We start from the raw sequence: 26,669 nt of genomic DNA, 5'->3' as shown, positions 1-26,669 counted from the left end.
ATATAATTATATAATAGAGAGATAATATTATAAGTGGAGATCTTCGCATTATCAGCTGGGATTAAGATTTCCATTTCCCCTCCTAATCCTAGGCTTAATCCTTCAGTCATAATCATTATTAATCTATATGATAATCGTTTCTCAATATAACATATAGATGTCACTTACACGTCATATTCTCAATCCTTTGTAATTGATATAATCATATTAATCATTCTAATTAAGATGTTCCCATATATAAATAGGAGGACCCCTCCGCACACTTCGCGCTTCCCGTATGTCAGTCTGTAACCCCTCCCCCCCCCCCTCATCTCCTCTCTCTTCCCCCATCTTTCTGTCAGTTTCTCTATCTCCATCTCTCGCTTTCTCTCTCTCTCTCTTTCTCTCTGTCTGTCTGTCTGTCTGTCTCTCTCTCTCTCTGCCTGTCTCTCTCTTTCCGTCCATCTGTTTCTATTTCTGTGTATCTACCCCCCCCCCTTCTCCGAGCTCATATTCTTGTTATTCTATCTCCATCTCCTTTTGTTTCTTCTCTCTTTCACTCAGCTAACAACAATATTTACTCAAGAATACTCATCGGATGTTTCCACTCGAATCTTGTTTGACGAGATAATTGTCATGGTAATTGAAACTGTTTATTCAAAGTCACCATTGCTGATAAGCTTCGTTATAGTTCTGAGTACCATGCTAAACTTTTATATATACATGTACATGTAAAGACACTGCTACAGGCCGGTAACTAACTCGGAAAGGCTTACTGATTTGTTTCAATATACTCCACCTACATGTATGTGTTGCTAGATTATTAGGTTGATCGACATTTATCTCAACTTTTTCTATCAATGACAAATCTAACGTTTTTGGTAATTTACTGTCCAATACGTTACCAAGAATACACACAAATTATTAATAATAATAATAATACTCAGTTTTTATATAGCGCTCATTAGAATCGCTAAGCGCTTCCAAACTTGGAGATTATTACCCCGGCTTTAGCTGTGCTGCCATTGCGGCGCTCTAGAATTTCAACTATTAGCGTCACATTTTTTTCTTTTCTTGTTATTTTGGTCTGACTCAAGCTGTGGTAGGGAAATAAACTTGAAAGAATTATTCGGTAATGTATGCGACTAAATACATTGGGCTTGCCCACACTGCATAATAGTTCATTGACTTTAATAAATCAATATATAAATCGCACATTGTACGTCTTCATTTCTGACAATAGTATTCAGTAACTATAAAATGGGGCAGAATATATGAACATTATGACTTGACAATACAAGGGAATGCTAGTTCAAATACCAATGTATTCAGCTTTTACTACACCCAATATAATAATTCATATATTGTACACATAGCCGATGTTTATGTGTATAGCGCGTGTGTATTACGGTGAACACAGTTTATAGACGAACAATTCTACATGGATTTCTCAACGGATTTGTAAGAATAACGAAGCTGTCAGAACTATTGTTCAAACACCGTCAGAGTAGATTCTTGTCAAAAGCAAACGCATGCATTGTAACGTTGTAATATCGCATGTCAACTCGGGTGCGAGACACAAAATTAATGCGTCCATACGGTGTTTTGATCTACTTAATTAGAATGTATTGCCAGTAAATCCTTTTGTTTCATTATTTTTATATTAGTGATAAAGTATTGCTTGACGTGCTGAGGAATTTTTAAAAAAATTACTAAAATGTCACGCGCGGAGCCAGTGCATAATTATTTTTCCCTTACATGCAGGGGGAAAAGAGACGTATGGACAGCAAAAAATCTCTAATACTGACAGGAAAAGATTTTCATCTGGCATTTTTAACTGCAATGTGACTCAACCAACTTTTTAGTCGAACCCGAAGATGAAAAACAGCATGGGTGTCGATCTATGTCACTGATACCTATTCATTAGGGGGGATGATCTATTCATTCATCCCCCCTGAACAGTAGGTATTACGTAAGTATCGACACCCATGAAAAACAGTATGTACCAAAGACAAAATAATTATACATCGTATGAAACGCCATTAACTATAATTTATCTTATATTTGAGTTCGTATCTGCAAAAGTTCAAAGTTAAATACTTTTTCAAGTTCAGTTTCAAGTTCAGTTTATGTACTTGTGTCCAGATACGAAGAATGGGATCTCCCAAGCTCGTGTTTTGATCAAAATGTATGCCGATTATTATATTTTGTGGGGGGGGGGGGGGCGTAGAGGGTAAAATTCTTTATGTAAAAATCATCCTCGTTTTGTTCAAAACGGAAATCCCATAAATCCCAATAAGTTCGTAAAAGGATTAGGTTAACCCAATTATTTTTTATCACATCTGTATGGACGCATTCCACTCAACACCTCCTGGTGTATTTACCCCCGAATAATGACGCCTTAGTATGATCAGACTAAATAAAAGGTGTTCTCTGCTTGAATGGGGTATTTGTGAAAAGGCTTAATGAAGCTGAAAGGGCAACTCGTTGAATACAGGTTGTTAAAATGAAAACCTCTTGTAACAACAACCCCTATGCCCTTTTTAAACGCACCCCCTCCCTTTTAAGTATAGCGCTATACACGCGAACAAATCTCTTCGGCAAATTATCCACCTTTCGATAAGTGAATCAATTTCTCCAACCTTAAAAAGTGCGCTCTGCTGTTTCTTGTCAGGGTTCATAGATACGACAGGTACGAGGATCATAATACTGATTGAATACCATATGGGCTATTATTCACCTGCCGGATGAACTATTTGACACTGTTAGGCTCAAGCGGAAATATTTAGATATTTAGATCAACATTAAAGTGCAACATTCTGTGTGTTTATCTTTCATCGAGGCGCTGTCATGTTTGACAAATATAGGCACATAACAAACAAACTAGGACCAGTTCGGTACACTATATGGTTCAATATTCTAGGAGAATGAAAAGGCTATCTATTACATTCATGATGGAATATTGCAACTGAAAGTGTCCGTTGTGCATGTACATAGGCATTGTATGAATGATCATAGATATCGATATAAATATTTTGAGGATATGGGGAGGGGGCTCCATCTCGAATCTTTTTCTACGAGATGTTTCACTGTTGACAAAGTGTTAGCACATAGTTCAATTTGAATTAAATTCGTGTGAAAGAACAATTTTTAAAAATCCAATCTTTATACAAAAAGCAAAGATACAAATAATTACAAAGAGAGAATGAATATATGGTTTGGACATGCGCAGAGCATCATGTGGAAAAGGATGCATTCATTTTCTTGCACTCCTGTCACGCGCAGCAAGGGATAAATCAAATCAAATAATTCATGCAGGTCAGCAAACAGCATGTCGTGATTAAAAAATCTGGCCCATATTCAATGACCAAGGTCATTTCATCGTCAGAAAAATTATAGAATAAAGGGATACTATCTCCTCGTTGTTTTCTAAAATGGCGGCACGCATCGGACGCCCTGCCTCGCCATGGCGATAGAAAGCGAAGGGAGGACGCTTTGCCGTTCGCACTTCAACTTGTACGCGTGCGTATGATGAAGAGGGATTCGCGTCTTGCACTGTCTTATTCGGCGTCTCATGGCAAATCGATAATAGACACAGGTCTTTGCACAAATACAGATGGGAGAAGCAAAAGCACTGCAGAAGTGCTGATGATGATCAATTATAAAACTTGGTTCTTTATCGAGTGTCATTGTACCGCGAAAGTGGATTACTCGACTCGTATTAATGATGATACAAAATAGAATACATGTAGGTCCAGGCGCGTACGCAGGATTTTTTCAAGGGGGGGGGGGGGGGTTAACATTTATAAATCGGGCCGAAAATTTTGCAATACAGCCTCTCTCAGTGCTACCCATCAAGCGTCGTGTCCAAAAATTCACTGGTTACAAATCTAGAATTTCGTACCAATTTTCAAATGAAATCATAAAGGAAGTAGGGAAAACACCAATGCGTTTAAACCACAATACCCAGTTACCGTAGCACCGTTACCTTAGCAACTAACCTGTATGTATAATAATTATTAGCTCTTTTATTCTATTTACATTCAATTTTGGATGAATGATGTGACGTTTTAAGAAAAATGTAAAGATATTCTTGATTCGTATTCTATAAACGCAGTCTACCCTGGATAAAACCGATGTCTGAACGACTGGACACCCCTGCATCCGGTTCTTCAACTTTGGGAAACCACAGTCATATTATAAACACTGTACATGTACAGTCGTAATATATACAACACTTGCACAGCGACAATAATATTATTGATCAACGGTAAATTACTACACTAACGGAATTCCGGGCTTCAACCCTGGACTCAACGCTATGCATAACCCTAACCATAAACCTAAACATATGACCTACATGTAACCCTGTGTCTTTGACGAAATAAGCGCTTAGCAATTTTTGCCGGAGCAAATGACTGTTGTAGCATCACCACATACAGACGCCACGATAGACGCTTCGCTTCGTTTTATTCTGCAAGCCGCACCAAATTAAACCATTGTCTGTGTCTACTATAACGCTGATTGGAACAATAGCCAAGGTCTACATAGTACGCAATCAATGATTGTGGCTTTTAAAAATATAGCGTTATAAACACGTCCCTGGACGAGCGAAAGGCTTTGAGAATATGCGAACAATGAACGTTATCATTATCGCGTTCAATTTCGTAAACGTCAGGAACTTCAACAACAAAACAACTCAAGAGCCAGTTTGACATATACCGAAGCTTGAACTTCAAACAAAATAATTTAAGAGAACACTATACACGAAAAAAAATGGATTAATAATATTAATATTGTTATATTGTTTATCTCTGATTGTATTCACACATTGTTATTTCAAAAAGATGTGAAAGAAATGAATTATGTGTAATGGTTGCCTATATTGACAAAAATAAATAGTAAATAACAGTAGATGGATTTGTACATGTATATTGCAATTTGCATCTAGCTTTTGCTATCTGAACAGCTTCCTCCAAACGTATGGACATATTTAGAATAGTGAATATTTGAGATGCTTAAAATAACAGTTATTCTTTTTAGCAGGATAAATAAGAAGTGCATGTATGTTATTACGCCATAATGATTTATTCTTACATGTTTTCTCGTGTAGAAAGAGAATACATTCTCACGAGTATATAGGATACGATATCCCACGGTTGAATGATATTCTATCCAATAACATGGGTCTACATCATGTAACGTTTCCTGATGTTGTCGCGATTGCGAGGTCATAGAGGTCGTCGCCGGGCGGATGGTATACAACAAGGCTCTTAACTACAGGTGGGAGTATAGTAACATATTTATTATCATGCTGGTATTCTAATTCATTCCAGTCGGGACAATTATGGCACTCTTGAGATTGAACATTACCACCCCACCCACACGTACACACCACGACTTGTTGTTTACCTGTACATTACCGATGTGAACTTGAACTACATGTAGTAGTGGGGACGAACCCCCTGAGGGCATTGGCCGGCTTAGTCACATGAGTGGGGTCTGTTTCCATGGAAACACCGAGCTATATTACTTACAAGCACGTTATCAACGCGAATATGTTTGGCATAATAATGTTGATGCTCCTACATTGAGGTTTCGTACAAGGGTATTCTTGCTCATTTTCATTACCTTGTAATCAGGAAGCATTAATGGTCGACTATCTGTTTTGGCGGAAAGAGAAAGGATAACAAAATGGATTGTTTCATATTTGGTATTGAAAGGTGGGCTGACGAATTGCGTACAAATATAATTTCAGAAAGAAGAAAATCATACTGCAGGTATGCAAAATTATTTCGTACTGATTCGACAGTTTCAACTTTTCTGTATTCGACTCTTGGTTAATTCAAAGTTTGTTTGTTTCTATTCTACTTTGTTTACTGAAGCCATTAATAATAACAGTGCTTAGGAAAATATTGCCAAGGTAATCTTTAAAAAATAAGGTAGTTTTATATGGGTTATGTATTTCACAAGCGGTGTCTGTTCTTATTTATAAGACTAACTTGATTTCCCCCAACAATGTGGGTATACAATTCGCCTTACATCAAAAATATAGTTGAATAGTAAGTTAAAGAAAAGACCGTTATCTCACTGGGGTCTTTCCTTAGATCTCTTTTATAACTATCCACCACTGCAATATCATCCAATGCTCCGGGTGCACCATGTGTCATGGCCAAACTTGTTGAATGAAAAGACATGTCTAATAGTAGACTATTACCTTTAAGAAACCAGACTGATAATTCAGAAGAACATTGATACACTCTCTACTATAATACAACTACATTGTATATCCCTGGGTTACTATCCTCAGAACTATTGTATAAACTATCCACCCCTCTAATATCACTGCTATCCAATCAGGTAAATATTGACGCATTAAACAAGAGCGCGGATCAAAACCAACGTAATGACGTGCGACATGAGTTTCTTTCACACAGGCTAAAGTCAAGGGTAAAGTCATATCTTATAATATAAAAATAGTGTAAGCTTAATAAACTAAGTCTACGAAGCAGAAGGATATTAACTACCGATCATTAAACACCTAGTTAACGCCTCACTGACTCTAAACAGACTTTATTTTCTTGCAAGGTTCGAGGAGATTAACATCTTATGCTCAACAATATTGATTTGAATCAGACAATCATTATTTCCCTATACACTATCGGCATGTTCAGAAGAAAAAAAGGGTATGACAACAGATATTGCATTTTGACGTCGCCCACAGGAAAAATGATACACTCTGCCATGTAGTATTTGTTAGTACATGTAGATCACGACTTTGATATTACTACATGTAATTCTGCTAAATAGCCTATCAGTAAATAGACAGACATTCCTATTAACGACAAAATAGAAACTAAAGGGCGAATGTAAATACAATCATCATCACCTGATCATTGACAAATGCTTCTTAATTAATGCTCACTTTCACTATCGACAACATGACTGTGGCGGCACCGGATTTCAAACTTGGAGGGGGGCAGAAATTAAGGGCAAGTGGTTCTTTTTAGGGGATGATAATTATCTTGAGCAATAGCCTAGTTGGAGGAGTCTTTCAACGAAAAAAAATTGTTAGGGCAAATTTCTTGAAGTAGTTACATGAGCAGAAAACGCCATAATAGGCCTACATGGTACATGTACTTTGCGAGCTGATTTGGGATGGAAAGGTGGGGCAAAAAGTTTGATTGTGCCGGGGTATAGCACCCGAGCCCCCTTGTGCTATCACAACATTAAAAATAAACTCATCCATCGAAAAATAAACATGGATAAATGTAAAAGTGAAACCTAAAAATTCATGTTAGATGCCAATATACAGATATGAAAGTCGTCTAAACTTTACAAAAATTCCCATCAGTGACATCAATGAAAAATACAAAAAATATTGAACAATAGCCATCCATAACAAAATCAGATTCTCCCATCAAGGAGTTGAAATGATTGCTCAGAAAGAAAATAATAATAATAATGATAAAAATATCTAATGAAATCATCAAATGTAGAAACAAACAAACAAAAATGCAAGATTTGCTCAGATTTGCTCAAAATTCCCAGGCACGCGGCCTAACATACGATGTGGGTATTTAATATTGAAGTAGCTCATGCATTATTCATAGCAGTGGCGCGCCCACTTTTCTCTCACTCTCTCCCTCCTCATCATAAACAAACGCAGGAATCGAACGAGCAACATCACCAGCATCATCACCACACTGCATCCATCCCTCCACTCCCTTCGCGCCAATATCGTCAAAGAAAGAAAACTGGATCATCGTCTGAGCGGTGTCATCTTTTGATAATCGTTGTATTTCGAAGAGTTATTCGCAAGTTCAAGTTTAGCTCCTAGTTTCGATTGATGTTTGAATTCAGATGGGAGCAGGGATGGTCTAATTTTACCGAGCAACCTGTTACATCGCCCATCTTCCCACGCAGACAGATACATGAAATAAAATGTCTCGAAACAGAGCGCCAAGTATCGCAGGAAATAAAAAGAAATCTCACTTACCGGCCATCGTAATCTCTCAGCTCCTTCGTACCGGTAAACAGAGTCGATAAGATGTGATATATCCAGTAAGAGGGGAAACCAGATGGTGGATAAATTCCTGTGTTACAAAATCAGAGGGTGGCGGCGGAATAACGATCCACGATTGAGATAAGTGATGCTCAACCAGCAAAAGATTCCACGACCGTCTGCTTGAGTTGGATTCGCAAAAGCAAAAAAATCAGATGCTGCAAAATGCGCAGCGTACAGTACGCGTTCCCCTGTGACAGTACGGGCGTGCAATAGGCAATTGCGAGTGTGTGAGAACGATGCTATTTGTCGTCTGCAAAACATACGCGATCTTTGTGTGTAACCTTTATTTACTTCTTCCAAGCGTCGCAGTAAATGCACATGTGTACTCGTGTTATACAATGTGTACATCCATCCGTGACAAAGCTTACCCTAAATTCTCTCACATAACGAATAGGAATAATGGATTAGAATTCTCCCCTCTTATTGTTCAACTTTTTTTTCTTCAGCCCCTGAGGACATATTTCATTCACTGAAAACCTTCAACTGGTTTAAAGTAATCGTATGCCCACAAACTCCAAGCCAGTTATTTTTATCTTGAAATGGCATAACAGCTATTGACATAGCAAATTAATTACCTAGCAAATATTATTAAAGGATTACCATGTTATATGTGTTTGGATATCTGATAATGATTGTACTGCTGTTAAATTTAGTCCTAGTTTTGTCTTTTCTCTAATATGAAATGTTCTTTTGAAAATATGTAATATTTTCCTCCTAATTTTTTATAAATTAATTAAAAAAAAAATGTATTTTAAAGGTAAAGACCAGTTATGGTCATGCGATTGCATTGTGAAAGAAACGTTGTGGAATCGATCAGAAAAGGTTGATCATCTAGCATCTAGCATCTGCAAGGTTCTGGAATCATCAAAATGATAAGAAATTTGGCCCATTCTTCGTAAAGTTACAAGCACTATACACAGAAAGATGTATATGGGACTACCCTATATCTCTCACAGACCATGAGAGAAACAAATTTACCAAATATATGAATTAGTAGGCGGTTTCCCGGCAAATTTTTTATCATCATGTATTAGTCAAAACATATTCTTTTACATGATTGGTAATAAGAGCTTCCATTTCATTTTTTGAAATTGGGGCGTTTCCAATACTGGTCTTTACCTTTAAGAAGTTAAAAATAATTAATTTTATGGGATAAGAAGAAAGTAATTCATGTTCAGATTTATAAGAATTTATGAAAAGGCAAAACTATATATTGAAAGGTAAATCTTTGGTAACACAAAATGTTCACTTTCTTCCAAACCCTTTTTTTTTAAATCTTAACTTTATTTATTTTGTTTTAAAGTAATATTGTTGTACGTAATGTTGTAATGTTTGTATGTCTTTTTTTATTGTGCAGACATAGCCCATTGGAAGAGCAATAAACGTTATTAAAAGGGCTACTTTGATGAATAAATTTAAAAAAAATATTTACTGCCCTGAACGCCCTTAGTCTTTAACCACCATTATTTTCTTGTAATGTATCAAAGTGTATGCGTTAAAGACCGATTTGGCATCAATTTTCTATATAATGATTTACACGCACACTCGATTTTAGACTTTGATTCATTACTTAATGTATACACATCATAGTACATAAATCAACAATTTCCGTTACTTGTATAATCATTATTGATGTTTCTTTGGACTTTAAAATGTTTTACTTTTCACTTCGAACATATTTTTGAAAAATCTACTCAAGGGCAATTTCAATAGTCATTGTACATCCAATAGAAATCGTGTTATGATCACGTGATAACTTATTGTCAATGTGATGTTCGCACATTCCTATGGTGCCGCTCAAGTCTATTCAAATCGCCCGAGGTTGAATTTTTTTCTCGAAATTAGCTGTGATCGTCTTGTTGACTGTTATTACCATCATCATCATCATTATCTTCTTCATCATCATCATCTCCATTATCATCTTCATTATCATCATCATCATCATCATCATCATCATTATCTTCTTCATCATCATCATCTTCATTATCATCATCATCATCATCGTTATCTTCTTCATCATCATCATCTTCATTATCATCATCATCATCATCATTATCTTCTTAATCATCATCATCTTCATTATCATCATCATCATCATCGTTATCTTCTTCATCATCATCGTCTTCATTATCATCATCATCATCATCATTATCTTCTTAATCATCATCATCTTCATTATCATCATCATCATCATCATTATCTTCTTCATCATCATCATCTTCATTATCATCATCATCATCATCATTATCTTCTTCATCATCATCATCTTCATTATCATCATCATCATCATCGTTATCTTCTTCATCATCATCATCTTCATTATCATCATCATCATCATCGTTATCTTCTTCATCATCATCATCTTCATTATCATCATCATCATCATCGTTATCTTCTTCATCATCATCATCTTCATTATCATCATCATCATCATCGTTATCTTCTTCATCATCATCATCTTCATTATCATCATCATCATCATCGTTATCTTCTTCATCATCATCATCTTCATTATCATCATCATCATCATCATTATCTTCTTAATCATCATCATCTTCATTATCATCATCATCATCATCGTTATCTTCTTCATCATCATCATCTTCATTATCATCATCATCATCATCATTATCTTCTTCATCATCATCATTTTCATTATCATCATCATCATCATCATTATCTTCTTCATCATCATCGTCTTCATCATCATCATCTTCATCATCATCATCATCACCATCATTATCTTCTTCATCATCATCATCATCATCATCATCATCATCATTATCTTCTTCATCATCATCATTTTCATCATCATCATCATCATCATCATTATCATTATCTTCTTCATCATCTTCATCATCATCATCATCATCATCATCATCACAATCATCATCATCGTCATCATCATCATCATCATCGTCGTCATCATCATCATCATCACCACCATCGTCGTCATCATCATCATCACCATCATCATCATAATCATCATCATCGTCATCATCATCATCATCCGCATCATTATTATGAAATTGGATTCATATTTGATATTTACTATAATACACAGTGAATAAAATACATCTGTAACTTCGATTTTTGTCTTTACCCCCCCCCCCCCCCCCCTCATCGTTTATTATAATGCATCAGTTTGTTGTTGTTGTTGTTGTTGTTTTGTTTATAATAATGCAACATTATTTTGTCTGTCTATTTCGTTTTTCCTTCTTCAGGTTGTCCTAGAAACCAATCAATGATCATGACAATACAATCAAGCCTGTCTATCAAGGTCACCTGTAAGGGAAACGGGGGACAAGGCCACTATGGATAGGTGGCCTTTCTAGACAGGTTCTACAACACACATAACGTTCTTGAGGGAGACAACATATATGACACTATGCATAGCCACTTGGCCGTTATAGAGAGGTGGCCAATATTAAAGACAGGTTTGACTGTGTGCATCAGAGGACACTGTCTTATGCGCGTACACTCCACGGAGAGGGCGGTAGATAATTTACTAGGAAGAGCAATATCAGATCGCCAATGCAGGAGGCGAATGACTCAAGCGTAACAATAATATTAGGCACTGGCACTGACAACAATTAGGTTACTGTGTATTCAATATTTATTGTAATGCGATATTTGTACGTTTCATATAACAATAGGATGACAGAAAAGAAGCAACTAGCATGAAGATACGAAGAAAAAAAATCGTGAATATACAACATTAATTTCTTGTAATAAATATCAGATAATCATTTTGCTTGTACAAAAATAGTTCTGTAAGAAAAGTTTCAAAGCCGATTCAAAATGCTGGATTCCAAATCGGACGGCCGTTCGAAACTGTAAAAACCATGGAAACAATGCCTCAGTTCACATTTAGATTTTGCACAATGGTAGTTACGCATACAAAGGTAATAATAGAACTAATTATATAAAAAAAAAGATACATGCAGGGCACGAAGGCTGGAATTAGACAGAGTGACAAAAGGGAGAGGAACAGAGCAAGCAAAAGAAAAAGAGAGAGAGAGAGAAAGAGACAAAGAGACAAAGAGAGAGAGAGAGAGAGAGAGAGAGAGAGAGCGAGCGGGGAGTCATATATCATAAAGCGTTCGGTATACTTATTTTTAAAATGCTTAATATTTTACAAAACAAAACAGATTGTTCCAAACATTATATTTGACATAATTTCCCCTATGAGTTTTAAAGTGTAAGGTTTGGTCTTCTTCCCGTTAAAAACCTCACATTCGATAGGCTATCACATACAATTATACGTACAGGCCTATGAACCTTATTTATATTTTTATAGCAATGTAATAATATCAGTCACAATAATTAATTGTTTGCCTTCCAAAACACTTCCAGTATTACAGCAACAATAGTTAACAGATTTGTTGGAATCTCAAGAGAAGAAAAAACATTATAATTCTACTCTAATTCAAAAGGGTACACTATAGTAAGTATTTTTACTATTTACAATGTTTAGATATGTAAAACTGAAACTGAAACTGAATTATTAAATATTGCTCAGTGTCGCAATCAAAGATGGTTGCCGCACCCCTCTATTATGATTTGATTTTTTTTTTTTTTCATGCATGCGTCCTCTCTATTTAAAAATTCCGCACTCGCAACTGCATGTTGGCGTTTTTTAGTCTTATGAATAGAAATATTGCCATAAATAAGAAAATATGTCTGTTTCTGTATCTACAATTTTTCAATATGTACAATGTATCTTGGTGCATAAAACTACAATGTCACATTTTTATTTTACGTAACGATTCTTTCCTTTCTCTTTCGTAACTGTATATCAATTATTTTTTCAACTATATTCTTTTATGCGTGGGATATAAAAGTTGCATAATGTAAAAACATGTACAAGCATAATGATCAGTTAAAAGTAGAAACAAGATAGGAATTTAAATATGTATTACTTCCTTAACGGAATTGTAATTTGTGCTAATTATTTTGTTCCTGTTCTTTTTATTTATTTTGCTTTATCACGTTTCCTAAAATCATTAATCAGTACAACAACAAAAAATGGGGATAAGTTAGCTTTTTTTTTAAATTGTAGGATACATGTCTTAACAGATGAATACTAAGTTTTAAAGTAATTAAAACACGTATTAATAATAACATAATTATACATAGAGCGTATACGTGATGAAGACGTTTCTCTCTTTTTTTTCTTTTTTTCGCTCCAAGATTCACGATATATAGGCCTACATGTATGTCTTAACAAATTTGAATAAGATATACGAAATTTCCCCATTTTTGTCCATTTTGTCCAGGAACAACATTTAATAGTATAGACTCGCTGCCAGTCGTTCTGATGATTTGTATGATGTCATTTCGTGAAGTTCTCGTTCTTCTTGCTTTCTCTTCTGGGCGTAGTCTTTCCACTGGTCGCCCACTTTGAGATGCTTCCAATTACTCGCCATGCACGCGATGGAGCTGGCCTGTATTTACATATACAAAAAAAAAAATCACATAATCAGGACGACTTTTAATCCAGACAGCTAGACCTGCCCCAAACAACTGTTCCGTAGTCCCTAGTGACTAACCCTGGGCAACTCCCTCTCCTTTCAGGACTAGTGTCGTAGATAGGGGGGGCACGGGAGCACATGCCCCCATGTCCCCATCCCCATTGAATGGCAAAAAGAGCGAGGGGAGAGATGAAAGGAAAGGGAAAAACGAGAAATAATATAAGGAGATTGATTGCTCGAAAACACTCTTCAAAGATAATGATATTACGTGAATCAGTAACGTGGGGACAACATGATGAGTCTTAAATGAAATATGTAGGCAGTGAGATCCATGAATATCCCCAAATTATGATATGATAATATTCGGGCAGCATGGCGCCCTTGAAAAAAAAAAGGAAAGGGTTAGGGGATAGAAATGTCTTGGTGTTGTCGTCGAGAAGTAGTCGTCCGAGTACTTAAATAATTTATATAAATTTATTCTGTTACCAAATATACAAGATGTGTAACGGGGGTAAAAAGTCAATCAGAGCCCCTTTTTGCAGCCAATTAGCTCATCCTTAAATTGAATACCTTGATAATTAACTCATTGGCATCATATGAAAATGAAGCAAAACATTGTCATAATCATTATTACCGGGTAGATGGATATAACCCCGAACTGTACTTACCAAACCAAAAGTAACAAGTGCAGCGCCTCCAACCGTCAGGGAGAAAAAGAGTACCATGTTGTTGCTCTGTGAATGAAATCAATAAATGACGGGAGTTACTATTTTGATTTCATATTTCGATTTGGTTTTTAATCACTAGTAATACGAGGCTATAAGAATTATAAGTCGGTGTGTGTTTTTTTTCTCCATATTGATGGGTTTAACAAAAAACATTGTTGATTTGTTGTGTCATTTACTCACTTACAGTTTCATTTAGACGGCTGACAGCATATGAAATTCTTCATGTTATTGAATTTTGCTTACGATATATTTTTCTTTCATTTTCCATTTTATTATGCCTCAAAGCTTTGTTTCCCTTGCTACCTTTAGTTTGTTCGATACTCAACTATTTTGTCTTTTTAATATTTTTTTCTTCAAATTTGAGTTCATTTTATTGATCTAGATCGTTTAAGCCCCTGCGTGCAAAGATACTTACTGTTCCTTCAAGATTGTCCACTTCTAATACTTCATCAATCTTTAAACCTGTAGATGGGAAACAAAAATGATGTCCATTTTTGAAAATTCGGATAAATCTTTAATATATTCATTAGCGTATCTCTCACTGAATGTTTAAAAAAAAAGGGAAAAAAGGGAAATGAATGAGAGAGGGGGAAAGGAGCATGAAAAGAAGATGATGCATCCACGACTCTCTTCCTCAATTGTTTTGTTTTCAAATAACCATATCTACCTCTGATCTACCCTATCTCTGCACATTGTTTTTCATATTCTGCTTCCCTTCCTCGCTTTTTACTTTCACCAGCCTTCTTATTTTTTTTCTCCTCCCTTCCATCCATGATCCATCCATATAAAAAAATTTTTTTATTGTAGTCGACGCCCTCTTACGGCTCATGATTACATTTAATTCATGTTAATTCTGTAAGAATACATACAGCAATACAGTTAGTTCTCTAGTTTCTTTATTTATTTTTTTATTATCAATTGCAAGTTAATCCATGTAATGCATGTCATGTGTATGACCAGACTAGACAGTGGCGAATCCAGGGGACCTATATAAAAAAATCCCGGATCCGGCGCTGTCAGAGAGGAGTGCATAATTTGTGATTTAATAATATGCATTTACAAAACGATTATGCACACACTCTCTCGTAATATTCTGCTTGCCTTTACTTCATATAGTTAATAAGTACGGCATCACGTATCGACAATAAATGAGTGTTACTAAAATCGTCACAATGTGGCTCTGGGTTAGCATATGCCTAGATTAAAAGAAATGTTACATGGTCTCTATTTCTTACCATAGTACGTAAAATCAACGGGCGTTGTACTGTCGCCACCACTGTTGCTATGGTAACCGCTGATCATCATTGAGAATGTGAGGAGTAAGGAAGCTGCACACAAGATGGCGACCCACACTACCAGGACTACACAGTTTAAGGAAATCGCCTGAAAGAACAAGAGAATAGGAGGATATATTACCAAAATACAAAAGCGTACGGTGCAAGGGGTGCTAAAGGTTGCAGCCCCTCCCCGAATATTGAAAAACATTTGTCACCTTATTTTCGGCAACCGTTATCCCATATTCAAGCTGCAAGATGGTGTATTCGTGATTTGCATATCTTATACATTTATATTACCCTTTTTTTTGGGGGGGGGGGGGGGTTAAACTTTGGCCATGTTAAAAAAAATATTAAAAAATTGTTCCCTCACAAAATTTAGAAACTGGAACCATCAATCATTCGTCCCCAACTGTCGAAATTATACCATTGCACCTATGACCTAATGCTTTGTGTCTGTTTTACTTTCTGGTGCTCTCATTATTATTTTCCTTGGCAGATTTGAGATCATGAAAATACATTTTTTTGCTTCCTGGGAATACGTGCCTTATTGATGGCAACTCGTCGCCATCATAAAGTTAAGAATTCTGACATTGGGAAAGAGCACTGTCGGCAATTTATCCTCAAGATCACTCCAAAACAAATTTTACAATCTAATAACCTGTTATTTAAACTTTCGACAAATGTTTAAAGTGCGATGAATATTTTCTGTATTTTTTCAAATATGGAGCTACTTCTTCTAAAACTTTGGTGAGACACCCCAGTTGCGGAATTCGGATTGGGCACAAAAGGCAAGTGGCCCTCTTCACTTTTAAACCCCATGTGACCCCAACTGTAGTCTGGTGCCCCGTTTATATATCAGACCGAACTTAAATCTGAGAGAAACGATGCGATTTTTTTTTGTTAATAACTTTATTTTCCCAATAAATTTGCACGTAAGAAAATGTGAACCCCCTCCCTGTGTTTTTCTACTCAGAAATTAAAGGAACTCGATGCCTCCTATACAACAAAGATGTATCAGCCTCTGGTCCTATAGCGACGCCCTTGCATTAAAAAATATGATTTTTGATCCGTTATTCAACAATTGTAATCAATGTATCCTTACCGCTCCGACACATCCTAGTGAACTGCAGCATAGATTACCGCCCTCGTGGGCGAGCTTGGCATTGGTTTGAGCCGTGGTCATGAAGGCATTGAAAAGAAATCCGACCGCCCATATCATCATGAACGCTGTCCAGGCATATACACTTATCTCGATGTAGTATACACTGAAATGAAAGAAACATAATTTTTTCTTTAATGAGAAAACATTTACCTACTGATGAAACACATCGTGTGAAAATAGTTGAGTGCAAGTCCAAGCTATTTTGTCCTATACAACATACCGACAATACAATAATACCGACAACATCTTATGTTCTAGTATAATCAAGTCAATAGGCCTACCATAGCATAGGTTAAAACACAACTGAAAACGTATCTATTCATCTAAAATTTGACTTTCACTACCTGTAGATTATCTATTGAACTATTCAAAAATATAACGTGCAAATTCATTGTTGCAGAGCCTTGGTGGAAAGTTTTGGATATGTGCTCATTATTACTACGATAGAACAGACCAAATATGAAGTGAAAGTACTTGGAAATGTAAGGGATATCAACATGACTAAATACCATGGAATAGCACTTGAAAAAATGTATTAGGATGATTATAATCATTCAAAATTAGTTACAGTGACATATCCAAAAAGAATGTCAATTGAGCTACTCAAATATTGAACCTGAAATGACGTACACCATTTTTAACGCGTTATAATCAGGAAGACAAACATTCAATATAAACAAGAAAACAATCGTATAGAAATGGAGAGTATTTTGAATAATCATCGTACTTTGTTATTGGTTTTTCTATTCATCACTTTTTTTCTTTTGAATCAAATGTTTTCGCAGTTATTTAATGATTTGTGCTTGGTGTAGGTCTACAATGTTCTTACACACATATACACACTCGCGCATACCCACCCACGCACGCAAAAACAAATTATTTCTTAACTATTCCTATACATACACGCTAATTTTCTTCTGATTGTAGAGAAAAAACGCAATTTCAAGTTACATCATAAATCAGTTAAACCTCTTCAGTGGCCTATGTCTTACACTTACATATTTTGTAGATAAATTTACTTCTCTATCATATGTTTTTACACTAGTATCATTCTATTTTACATATTTCTTACCAAATACAAAACTATTTGACAACATATTTGACATCTGTTTAAACAATATAATTTATACGTAGGAACATAAATATAATTAAAGAACTTGTATTACAAGGAAGGAGGCGCGAAATCCGATAAGCAAAGCTTGTAATGGGGTACGCCCGAATACGCAAATACATACATTATAAATTGAAGAAAGGAAGAAAGGGATAGGCAAGGAGGAGAAGTGGATAGAGAGCTTGGATGAACATTAAGGAAGAGGACTGCAACATAGTAGCAATGGATTGTATGGCATGCATAAACAACACAATGGCAAAATATAGGTGAGGGGTATACTTACTAATCGTCATATACTGTGTCGTAGACTGTTTGATTACTCGAGAAGAGAAGGAGCGATTCGTTGAATCCGAGGATTGCCGAACTGCAGAACATGGAGACTCCGATGCACTGCAGGACAGCTCCAATCAGCGAAGCAACGGGAATCATACCTCGCAAACCTAAAATAAAGATGAACACAAGTAATATTTTGTTAAACCCTTTCAAGAGAGAATTTTAAAATGACTAAATAGACCACCTTTTCTACTTCAAATTGGCACTGCAGGACAGCTCCAATCAGCGAAGCAACGGGAACCATACCACACAAACCTAAAATAAAAATCAACACAAGTAACATTTTTGTTAAACCCTTTCAAGAGAGAATTTTTAAAGGAATAAATTGATCACTTTTTCTTCTTCAAATTGGCAATAAATGTATTTTCCTTTTATTGCGTCATTGTTCTAATGATATGTCATATCTCTGATTACAACATGCATGGTTGTTAGATATTATTTAAAGTTAAAGAACTGCAATTTTGTTCGAAAAGGATTGATCTGAACGTAATTCTCAACGTGTTGCCATCTTAAGGATTTTTAACCCCTTTTCCTTTATAAAATCATTCCTGGCGTCAATATGGTCGTACAATTAAAGTGAAGAAATTGTTTGCTGAAACCCTTTCCCTTTCTTTTCAAGAACTTAGTAGATTTAAGGGCTCTTAATTAAAAAATAATTTACTGAGCCAACCACAAAATATGAAATGCTTTTCTCAAAAGAGAATCAAATCGATACATTTTGTTTTTGACAGACGCTTGTCAATCATGTCAATCATAGTTTACGTCTGGGGACTGACGTCACCAAATCGGATCATTCTCAATTGTCAATAGACACAGAAATGTAAAATATGTTTGTTATATCGTTAATTACAATTTCAATGTAATGGTGATTATAATTGCAATGAGTATATCATTGATTTTTGGAGGTGAACTTGGGGCAATTTTGGACGGGGGGGGGGGGGTAGGTAATCTTATTTCCTACTTCAAATAACCTTTTACTGACGATTAAAACAAACAATGACAGTCGAGTGTTCTAAATAAGGTTAAGGCGTGTCTTGTATGCACTCGATCAAACTTTGAGTGAGTAAGTTAATGGCCTTTAAAAATGTTGACCGAGTGATGTATTTAAGGGTCTACGTTCGCATATTGCAAAAAGCTTATTACCTGTTAGTTGATTCACACTACTTTGTCAAAAGGAAACAATAAAACAAACGTAAAGAAAACATCACACAGTTTTTAATAACCAAAAAGAAAACGTTTTAAGTGTATTTTCATGACTGGTGATAAATTGTATTCATTGTTAGTGCATTAATTGAATAATCAATTATTCTCTTTATTTGTTTTTTCCTACTCATATTGTATTTTGACGTATTGTACTTTATATAGTATATTGGGCACTCGTTTAATTTCATGTGGATTTGGGGCCTACAAATCTCATGTATATTTTATGATGATGATGATGATGATAAATATTATTATTATCATTATTATTATCATTTTTATTATCATTATTGATATGATGATGATTATTATAAAAAATAATAATATATTATCATCATCAGCATCATCATCATCAGCATCATCATCATCATCATCATCATCATCATCATTACCATTATTCAGTGTAGAATATGATTGAATTTAAGAGGAAGGTATACAGGTATACTATTTTGTCTCACCAATTAATATTTTTTTAAAGGAATGGTTTGCATTGCCCTTCCCTTACCCAACCTAAGTTCCTTCTCATTTTTTTCCATATCATGTATCATACTTTGTAGACATTTCATTGCTTGGTCATATACTATGTAAAATTTAAAAAAATATATAATACATGCACTATCAATAATAAGTTATACACATTTATATAGCACAACTATTATTCATAACTACTCTACTGCGCTCAATACAAAGTATCGTTATTACTCCAGCTGTAGCTGAGCCGCTATAAGGCGCTAAAGCGTTATAGCAATTTCTTCCTACCGGGTACCTATTTACTACGACTGGGTGGGGAGTGGCAAATGTAGAGTAATGTATTGCCACAGGTGAAACAAAAATGTATAGACGTATGTAGTTAATGAGATCAAAGTGCATTCTTATATTGAAAATATTAACGCCTTTGCATTCCATTGGTGATAACACAGGTCACAAAATTAAAAAAATGTGTTTGCACAGTATATCAGTACAGTATCAAAGTCTACATTAGACTCATACAATTATATCATTTTAATATAGGTGAATTGCCAACACGATTTCCAATGCAATAAAGTAATCATTAATCTTTTAGGTATGTTTTCCTTTTCAAACTTTAGTGTCTTCTTATCTACGTATTCTTTTTACCTCTACCCTTAATAAGAAGGTATCTATTTGTCAACAGTTTGTGGGGAATCAGCACGTCTAATGAGTGATTGAATTAATATCCTCATTAATATTTTAAAGATATCACTACAAATGCTGTATATTAAAAATCAATAGCGTGGCTACGTGGGGCACAGGAGGCACATATCCTAATTCAAAGGCAAAGCAATAATAATCAAGAATCAGGAAGTTATATGACCACCCAACACCCTCCTATATTTCAAAGCTCTTGCTCATTCATCTAACTTTTGAAACAGTTGCCCCCCCCCCCCCGGTGCAGATGCCCTTCCCAGGTATGGACCTACGCGATATAGTATATTATACGCAACTTTCATGATACTTGTAATGAGACAGTTTGCCATGAAATGGGTAAAATTGAGAAAGAAAATGTACGCATTTCAAAGTATCAATAAAACGCCCTAAAGGTAATATTTATTGTGTCTACATTGTCAATTTGAAGTAGGCATACTTCTGAATTTCTTGTTGTTGCAGTATCCATTGCTAAAGAAAAAGTGGTTACATACCCTCACATTTTCGAACAAAAATGAAATGTCATGAAATTTGATTTCAGGTTGACCTCCGTCCATAAATCAGTTTTCTAAAAACACGAAGAGCACTCCGTCCATATGAACATATTATACAGATATGTGCCTTATCAGGTCAGTCACGATCGTACCCTAATCCTCAAACGTGTCTTTGCAGACCTTAACAAAGTTAAATTTTAAGTAGCCGAAGTGAAAAGGATGCGAACTTAAAACATGAACCGAGGGTGCCAGATTTAATTACGTCATTAATTCGTCGGGGTAACAGGAGGGCGTATACAGGTAACTGGCCTAGGGTAGGTCCAGACACTGAAGGGGCACATGCAAATTTGTCAAGGTAGGACGGGGGTGGGGGCAATAGTCTTACCAAGGAGTTAGAATATTAGACTCGAGGGATGAAATACATGATTCAAGGAACATAATGTGTGGGAGGGTTTTATTATCTTCTTTTCACGTTTTTTCCCCTTCTACCTTTTTTTTCCCCAACCTTCCCTCCCTCCCCTTTTCTCCTCTCCTACATTTTATCTCCATTTGATTGAGGACACGTTCATTGGGAGGTAATTCGATTGGGTAATTATAACTCTGGGTGTAAAGTCAATGCTCTTTATATCATACTCACAATTATGCTACAATGGATGTTACAATATCTATGATAAAGTAGATGGACAGGTATATGAACATCTATTATGTGGGTACGGGTGTCTGTACGAGAGTAACATTGATGATAATATTTAAAGAGCTGCTAATAAATGATTCTCTAACTATTTTCTCTTAAGTCTTTCTATGAGATGGAATATTGATTGCTTGCTGATATCTTAACTTTGTACTTTTTAGTTTTTTTTATTTGTAAATCAATTGTTCCGAATGACCATCAACCTTCCTAAATCTGCATGCACCGGAGCCATACTTTCCTACCTGTCACCCAACCTTAAAGGTATTACAAAGTTTTGGTATGGGGTCATGAATTTGGTTCAAATTAACATATTGGAAGCATATGCGTTCCTACAATATACATTGATCGTTGTCGCGGTTGAAATCGAGTCTAAAGTTATGAAATTATAAATAATAAACTCTTTATGTTGTATAGCTCCCTCTCAAGGTCAAGATATTAATATACCTATGAAACAATGTTTCTTGACTAAAATCGAGCGATTAGATATTCCCGTTTGGAAATTATATATCCCAACTTCATATTCTGAGATTTTCATGGTCGCAGCTACCAATATACGGCCATAGGCGCTTTTTGAAATTTATCAAAATTTACCGGGAGCACCGGTAAATTTTTATATTCAATTTTTCTCGAAAACAGACATTTTTTAGGGGCTATTTTTTTTAGTGCTTATAATACATCCACAGGGGCATCCAAATATATCAAAATTGTAAAGATTCACTACCCACCCAATTTCAAAAATTTACCAAAACTTTGTATTACCTTTAAATTTTGCAAACCAAAAACCGAGACTGGCTGACCCGGGGTGAAAATCGGACATGTCTCTCCACACAAGTAGACGGTTTCTGAAAATTAAGGGGGTTACCACTTAGACCCTTATCTCTCCCCTGCCTCTTGGCGTAAGCTGTCAAAGAAAATTATGTCATGAGACCCCCTTGGATATTCCCCCTACACGCTAAAATCCCGGCCTCGGAAAACCGGGGGAAGTTTGCGGCAGTGAGACGGTTTTACACTGGTTTCCAGATGACCGTACTCTACACCTCAAACTTTTTAATAGTATTTTCTAAGAATTGAAAAATCATAAAGAATTATTAGACATCTAAATCAAATACTTGTTTGTATGAAGTTTTATCCACCTTCCTTCCTCCCAAAGTCAGTTCTCGTTAATGTTTCCAATGATTAGACATTAATTCCAATGATAAGACATTAATACCATACCATTTATGATCATTGTATACATCTCGCCTTCTTTGGTAAGGTTTACCTAGATGTGATGGTGTATTATTTATTATCCTACCTTCGTTTCTTTTCTATTATATTCCTATATTTCCTCCTTTTGTTTTCTTGTTATGTCCTGCCTGTCACTTAATGATTTTAGTTTTTCATGAGAGATTTTCTTCACATTTCTTCAAAGCCGGTAATTTAGAAAAGATTTCATTCTTCCGCGTGCGCGCTTCACTCATTATTTGGCAATAATTATTATTTCAATCATATTTTGATTATAATTATAAGAATGTCTTATATAAACATTTGCATTGAACAAAATTCTTCGGTTTTGTAAAGTAGTCTTAGACATTATTTCTGAATATCCCCATTTCAAACATACTCTCTCTCTTCTCTCTCTTCTCTCTTCTCTCTCTTTCTCTCTCTGTATCCATGTCGTCTTTCCTCCACTGATACAATACCATGACTACTATTTACAAATTTCCTTTTCCAATTACAAATTGTGCTGCCCGCTGCTCATGACCCGTAATCTTTATTCCTGTAAGTCTGCCATTTAACCAAGACATTTCTATTAGTGTTATGTATCATTTATTATTATATTACCTTGCTTGTGGGGAGGTATGTGACCATTACTGACTTTTCCTTCACTATAAAAAGGATTTAATTGAATATGGCTGCTTCATCTTTTAATAGATTAGTTTCCTGTCGTGTGATCAATTAATATTACTTAACATTGTACCAGTTACCATTTTACCCTTGTTCACGAGTTGAAAGATCTGCATTTGATGAATTATTCATAATTAAGGCATTCTGGGCTTTGTAGGCTAAATCATATTAATTTTACGGATTAGGATCTATAGTGCATGTAATGATGTGTACGAGTTATCACTTTCATGTCATAAATTTATTTTGTTTATTTAAGATTAGTTTTTTATACATTACAGAAAGGTTTGAACTAAAAAAAGACACAACTAAAAACCTGTACTAAAGAGGGATAATGAGAAAGAAAATATAGAGACGTTGGAAGAATTAATATAATAATTAAAAGTGTAGAACTTTAAAATACACCCACCATTAGGGTTGATGTACATGAACGTCCAACAACTAGGGTTATTATAGTCAGGGATAAGATTAGAGTTAGATTTAGGGTTGGGATTAGGGTTAGTGTTACCTAAGAACCATTGGTGAAGCGTTTGTTAACCTACGAACGTCTGATCAATTTTTGTCGTGGGGTATTCTAAAGTTGCTCCAGTTCTACACTACTTTTTTTGTTTTCAAGGATATTTTATAGTTCATTCAGTGCACCCAAAATAATAACAGAATGATAATAGATATATAATGTAACATAATATTACAGGATATTGAAGTTACATTACTTTAGGTCTTTAGATACCAGGTGATTCAAATTAAAGTTTCATATATTTCTATACAGAGAAGAGATTGAAATGACAATGGACGCTATAAGTTAATACATGTATTATATGAAACACGAAACAATCAAGAAATCCCATACATGTACTTACCCATTTTGCTCCTGTGAATGAAATCCTACTTGAATGTTTCCAATAGAATCCTGTTTCGTTTATCAGTGAGATAAAGGAACAGCAAATCGATGCAAATTGTCTTCGCAAAAATTGATGACAAGCAACGTTCTCTACAAATCAGAACAAATTTCTGACTCTTTCGTTAGCTATACCCGTCTTCAAGCAATCTTTCCTTCCGTCTTCCTGCCGGTGTCGGCTACTTAACAGAGATCTTGTCAAATGCTATGACTGCAGCAGAGTGCTATCCTAGTTAATAATCAACTGCAAACTGCGTTCAGATATCGAGTGCAATGCCAACCCGTGTTTTCAAGTTTGTGTGCTTTTACGATGAACTGTTTTGCAGACGGTCGTACACAATGCGATCGTGATCACTTCTATCATAAATGAGATCGTTTTCATTGCCGATTAATTTGTCTTGAACACGCAGGAATGTTTGTTCTCATGCCACATACGCTGTCTTTCTTTATCATATCAACCAGTTTGTCATCATTATTATTGTCATTTTGCCTTACAGTTTCATAAATAAATCCTAAGCTGTCAAATCTCTGAACATGTGAAGGAACATCGTTAGTGTCCGATCAAATTCTTGGACAAAATTACTAAATCAAATACTTTGGACCAATAAACCAGTTCACACGTGTATTAAAACTCATGCATGTTTCTGCTACAATGGCAACTATACACGAGTGGCGACCCAAGGCATGTCTGACATAGCAGCTGCTAATGAATTAGACTTGCATTCTGACTATTGTAATACAAGAGGTGAATGCAATAGTCACTGGGTTACGAAGCATTCATAAATTCGAACACATTTCTTGAATCGGTCTACAAAAAAAAATCAAAGTTTGGGATGTGCACTTGTTATTATAGATATTGCGGAAGTGAAATGACAATAGGAAACAAATTACTGTAGACACATACTAGAAGGGGGAATGTTAAAAGGATACTGACTTATAAGGAAAAGAAAGGACAGAAAAGATTTAGACTAAGATTATTTATGCTGCTGATCTCTGTTCTCATGCATTTGTTTGCGACTTAGATTTGGACTAAGATTATTTATGTAATTCACCTCTGTTCGAATGCATTTGTGTGCGGCTTGGTTTTATTGACCATTTAGGCCATTGGACATTACAATGATTCACTGCTCAAATATTAACATTTACATGACTAATCGAAATTCTAACATTCTGATGACGTAGTAATAAGGTGCTACAAAGGTATTTTACTAATTCTTACTACATAAAATATATTGATTTTGACACTTTGATAAACAGGTGACTATTATGTATTCGTGTTCGCCTCATTGCTTTGACCGTTTGTTGCCCGAACTGCGCTTAAATGTGCAGATATGTTTTGTATTCAAAGTAGAAGAAAAAACAAGAACAACGTGCTTTGTTCATAATTATAATGCATAATTTTGCCATTTTTGCATACAACTGTTTTTCACGACATCCTAAAATTACATCCAATTAACATGATTGAAACTCCGTTGTTTTGAAAAATAATCCCATCAGGATGATTTCGAAATAAGCATTGATTCAGTTGAACAAAACTGTCAACTCCTTTCACTTATTTTTAATTAAATATATCAATACAGGAAGTATGTGATTATCGATTTTATTCATCATCACTTTTCTCATGAGCCTCATCCTCCTCCTCATTATGATGATCACCATCGTCATTGTTGTCATTAGTATATCAGTGTGATGATTGTCCCTGTCAACATCACCGCCACTACCACCACCACCAACAACATCATCATCATCATCATCATCATCATCATCATCTTCATCATCACTATCGCCGTCTTCATCACCACCACCAATATCACCACCACCCCCACCACCACCACTAACACCACCACTACCACTACCACTACCACCACCACTAACACCACCACTACCACTACCACCACCAAAATGCACAACACCACCACCAACACCATCATCATCTGACGTAGTCCTTTGTCTCATCCCATTTACTTGTATTGTAATTTTTAATTTTGTTCCGATGTTGCTCCATCCTGTAAACATGCAATGGTGTCTCAGCTCTTCACACGGGTGATCTACGGTTCAAAGTCGATCTTACTCCTCCTATTCTACAAACAATGGGTCTTATGTACACCAGCTTTTATTGCTGTACAAACACGATTAATGACGAGAATATTCAACACCGGGTAGGTGCGTTAAGAGGTGGAGAGAGAAAGGTGTGTCGACACAAAAT

General features: G+C 35.5%; 2 protein-coding genes across 2 annotated transcripts; one reads left to right on the top strand and one right to left on the bottom strand.

Moving 5' to 3' along the window:
* Nucleotides 1-10,240: 10,240 nt before the first annotated feature.
* LOC115922135 (uncharacterized protein DDB_G0271670-like) lies at nt 10,241-10,900 on the top strand (the record flags this gene model as incomplete). The annotated part of the gene is given in 1 exon segment (XM_030980241.1): nt 10,241-10,900. A coding segment is annotated over 1 exon segment (660 nt), but the record flags the coding sequence as incomplete, so codon positions are not given.
* Nucleotides 10,901-12,587: 1,687 nt separating this feature from the next.
* On the bottom strand, nt 12,588-24,724 carry LOC762880 (neuronal membrane glycoprotein M6-a). Its single transcript, XM_011666767.2, has 7 exons — nt 24,426-24,724; nt 18,083-18,239; nt 16,629-16,791; nt 15,485-15,632; nt 14,665-14,711; nt 14,190-14,255; nt 12,588-13,494 (listed from the first exon to the last, which is right to left on the bottom strand). The coding sequence occupies exons 1-7, from the start codon at nt 24,427-24,429 to the stop codon at nt 13,336-13,338; spliced, it is 744 nt and encodes a 247-aa protein (XP_011665069.2). The 5' UTR covers nt 24,430-24,724; the 3' UTR covers nt 12,588-13,335.
* Nucleotides 24,725-26,669: the final 1,945 nt, after the last annotated feature.

This window comes from Strongylocentrotus purpuratus, unplaced genomic scaffold (assembly GCF_000002235.5).
Source record: "Strongylocentrotus purpuratus isolate Spur 01 unplaced genomic scaffold, Spur_5.0 spur5_scaffold_11, whole genome shotgun sequence".
Lineage (NCBI taxonomy): Eukaryota > Metazoa > Echinodermata > Echinoidea > Camarodonta > Strongylocentrotidae > Strongylocentrotus > Strongylocentrotus purpuratus.
This window is presented reverse-complemented; position numbering and strand designations above follow the sequence as displayed.

Coding starts and splice junctions, on each gene's coding strand:
- LOC762880 (XM_011666767.2), bottom strand. Junction 14,712..15,484: donor CGTTGATTTTACGTACTATG/GTAAGAAATAGA, acceptor TCCCATCTACAG/GTTTAAAGATTGATGAAGTA. Junction 14,256..14,664: donor TGGACAATCTTGAAGGAACA/GTAAGTATCTTT, acceptor TTTCATTCACAG/AGCAACAACATGGTACTCTT.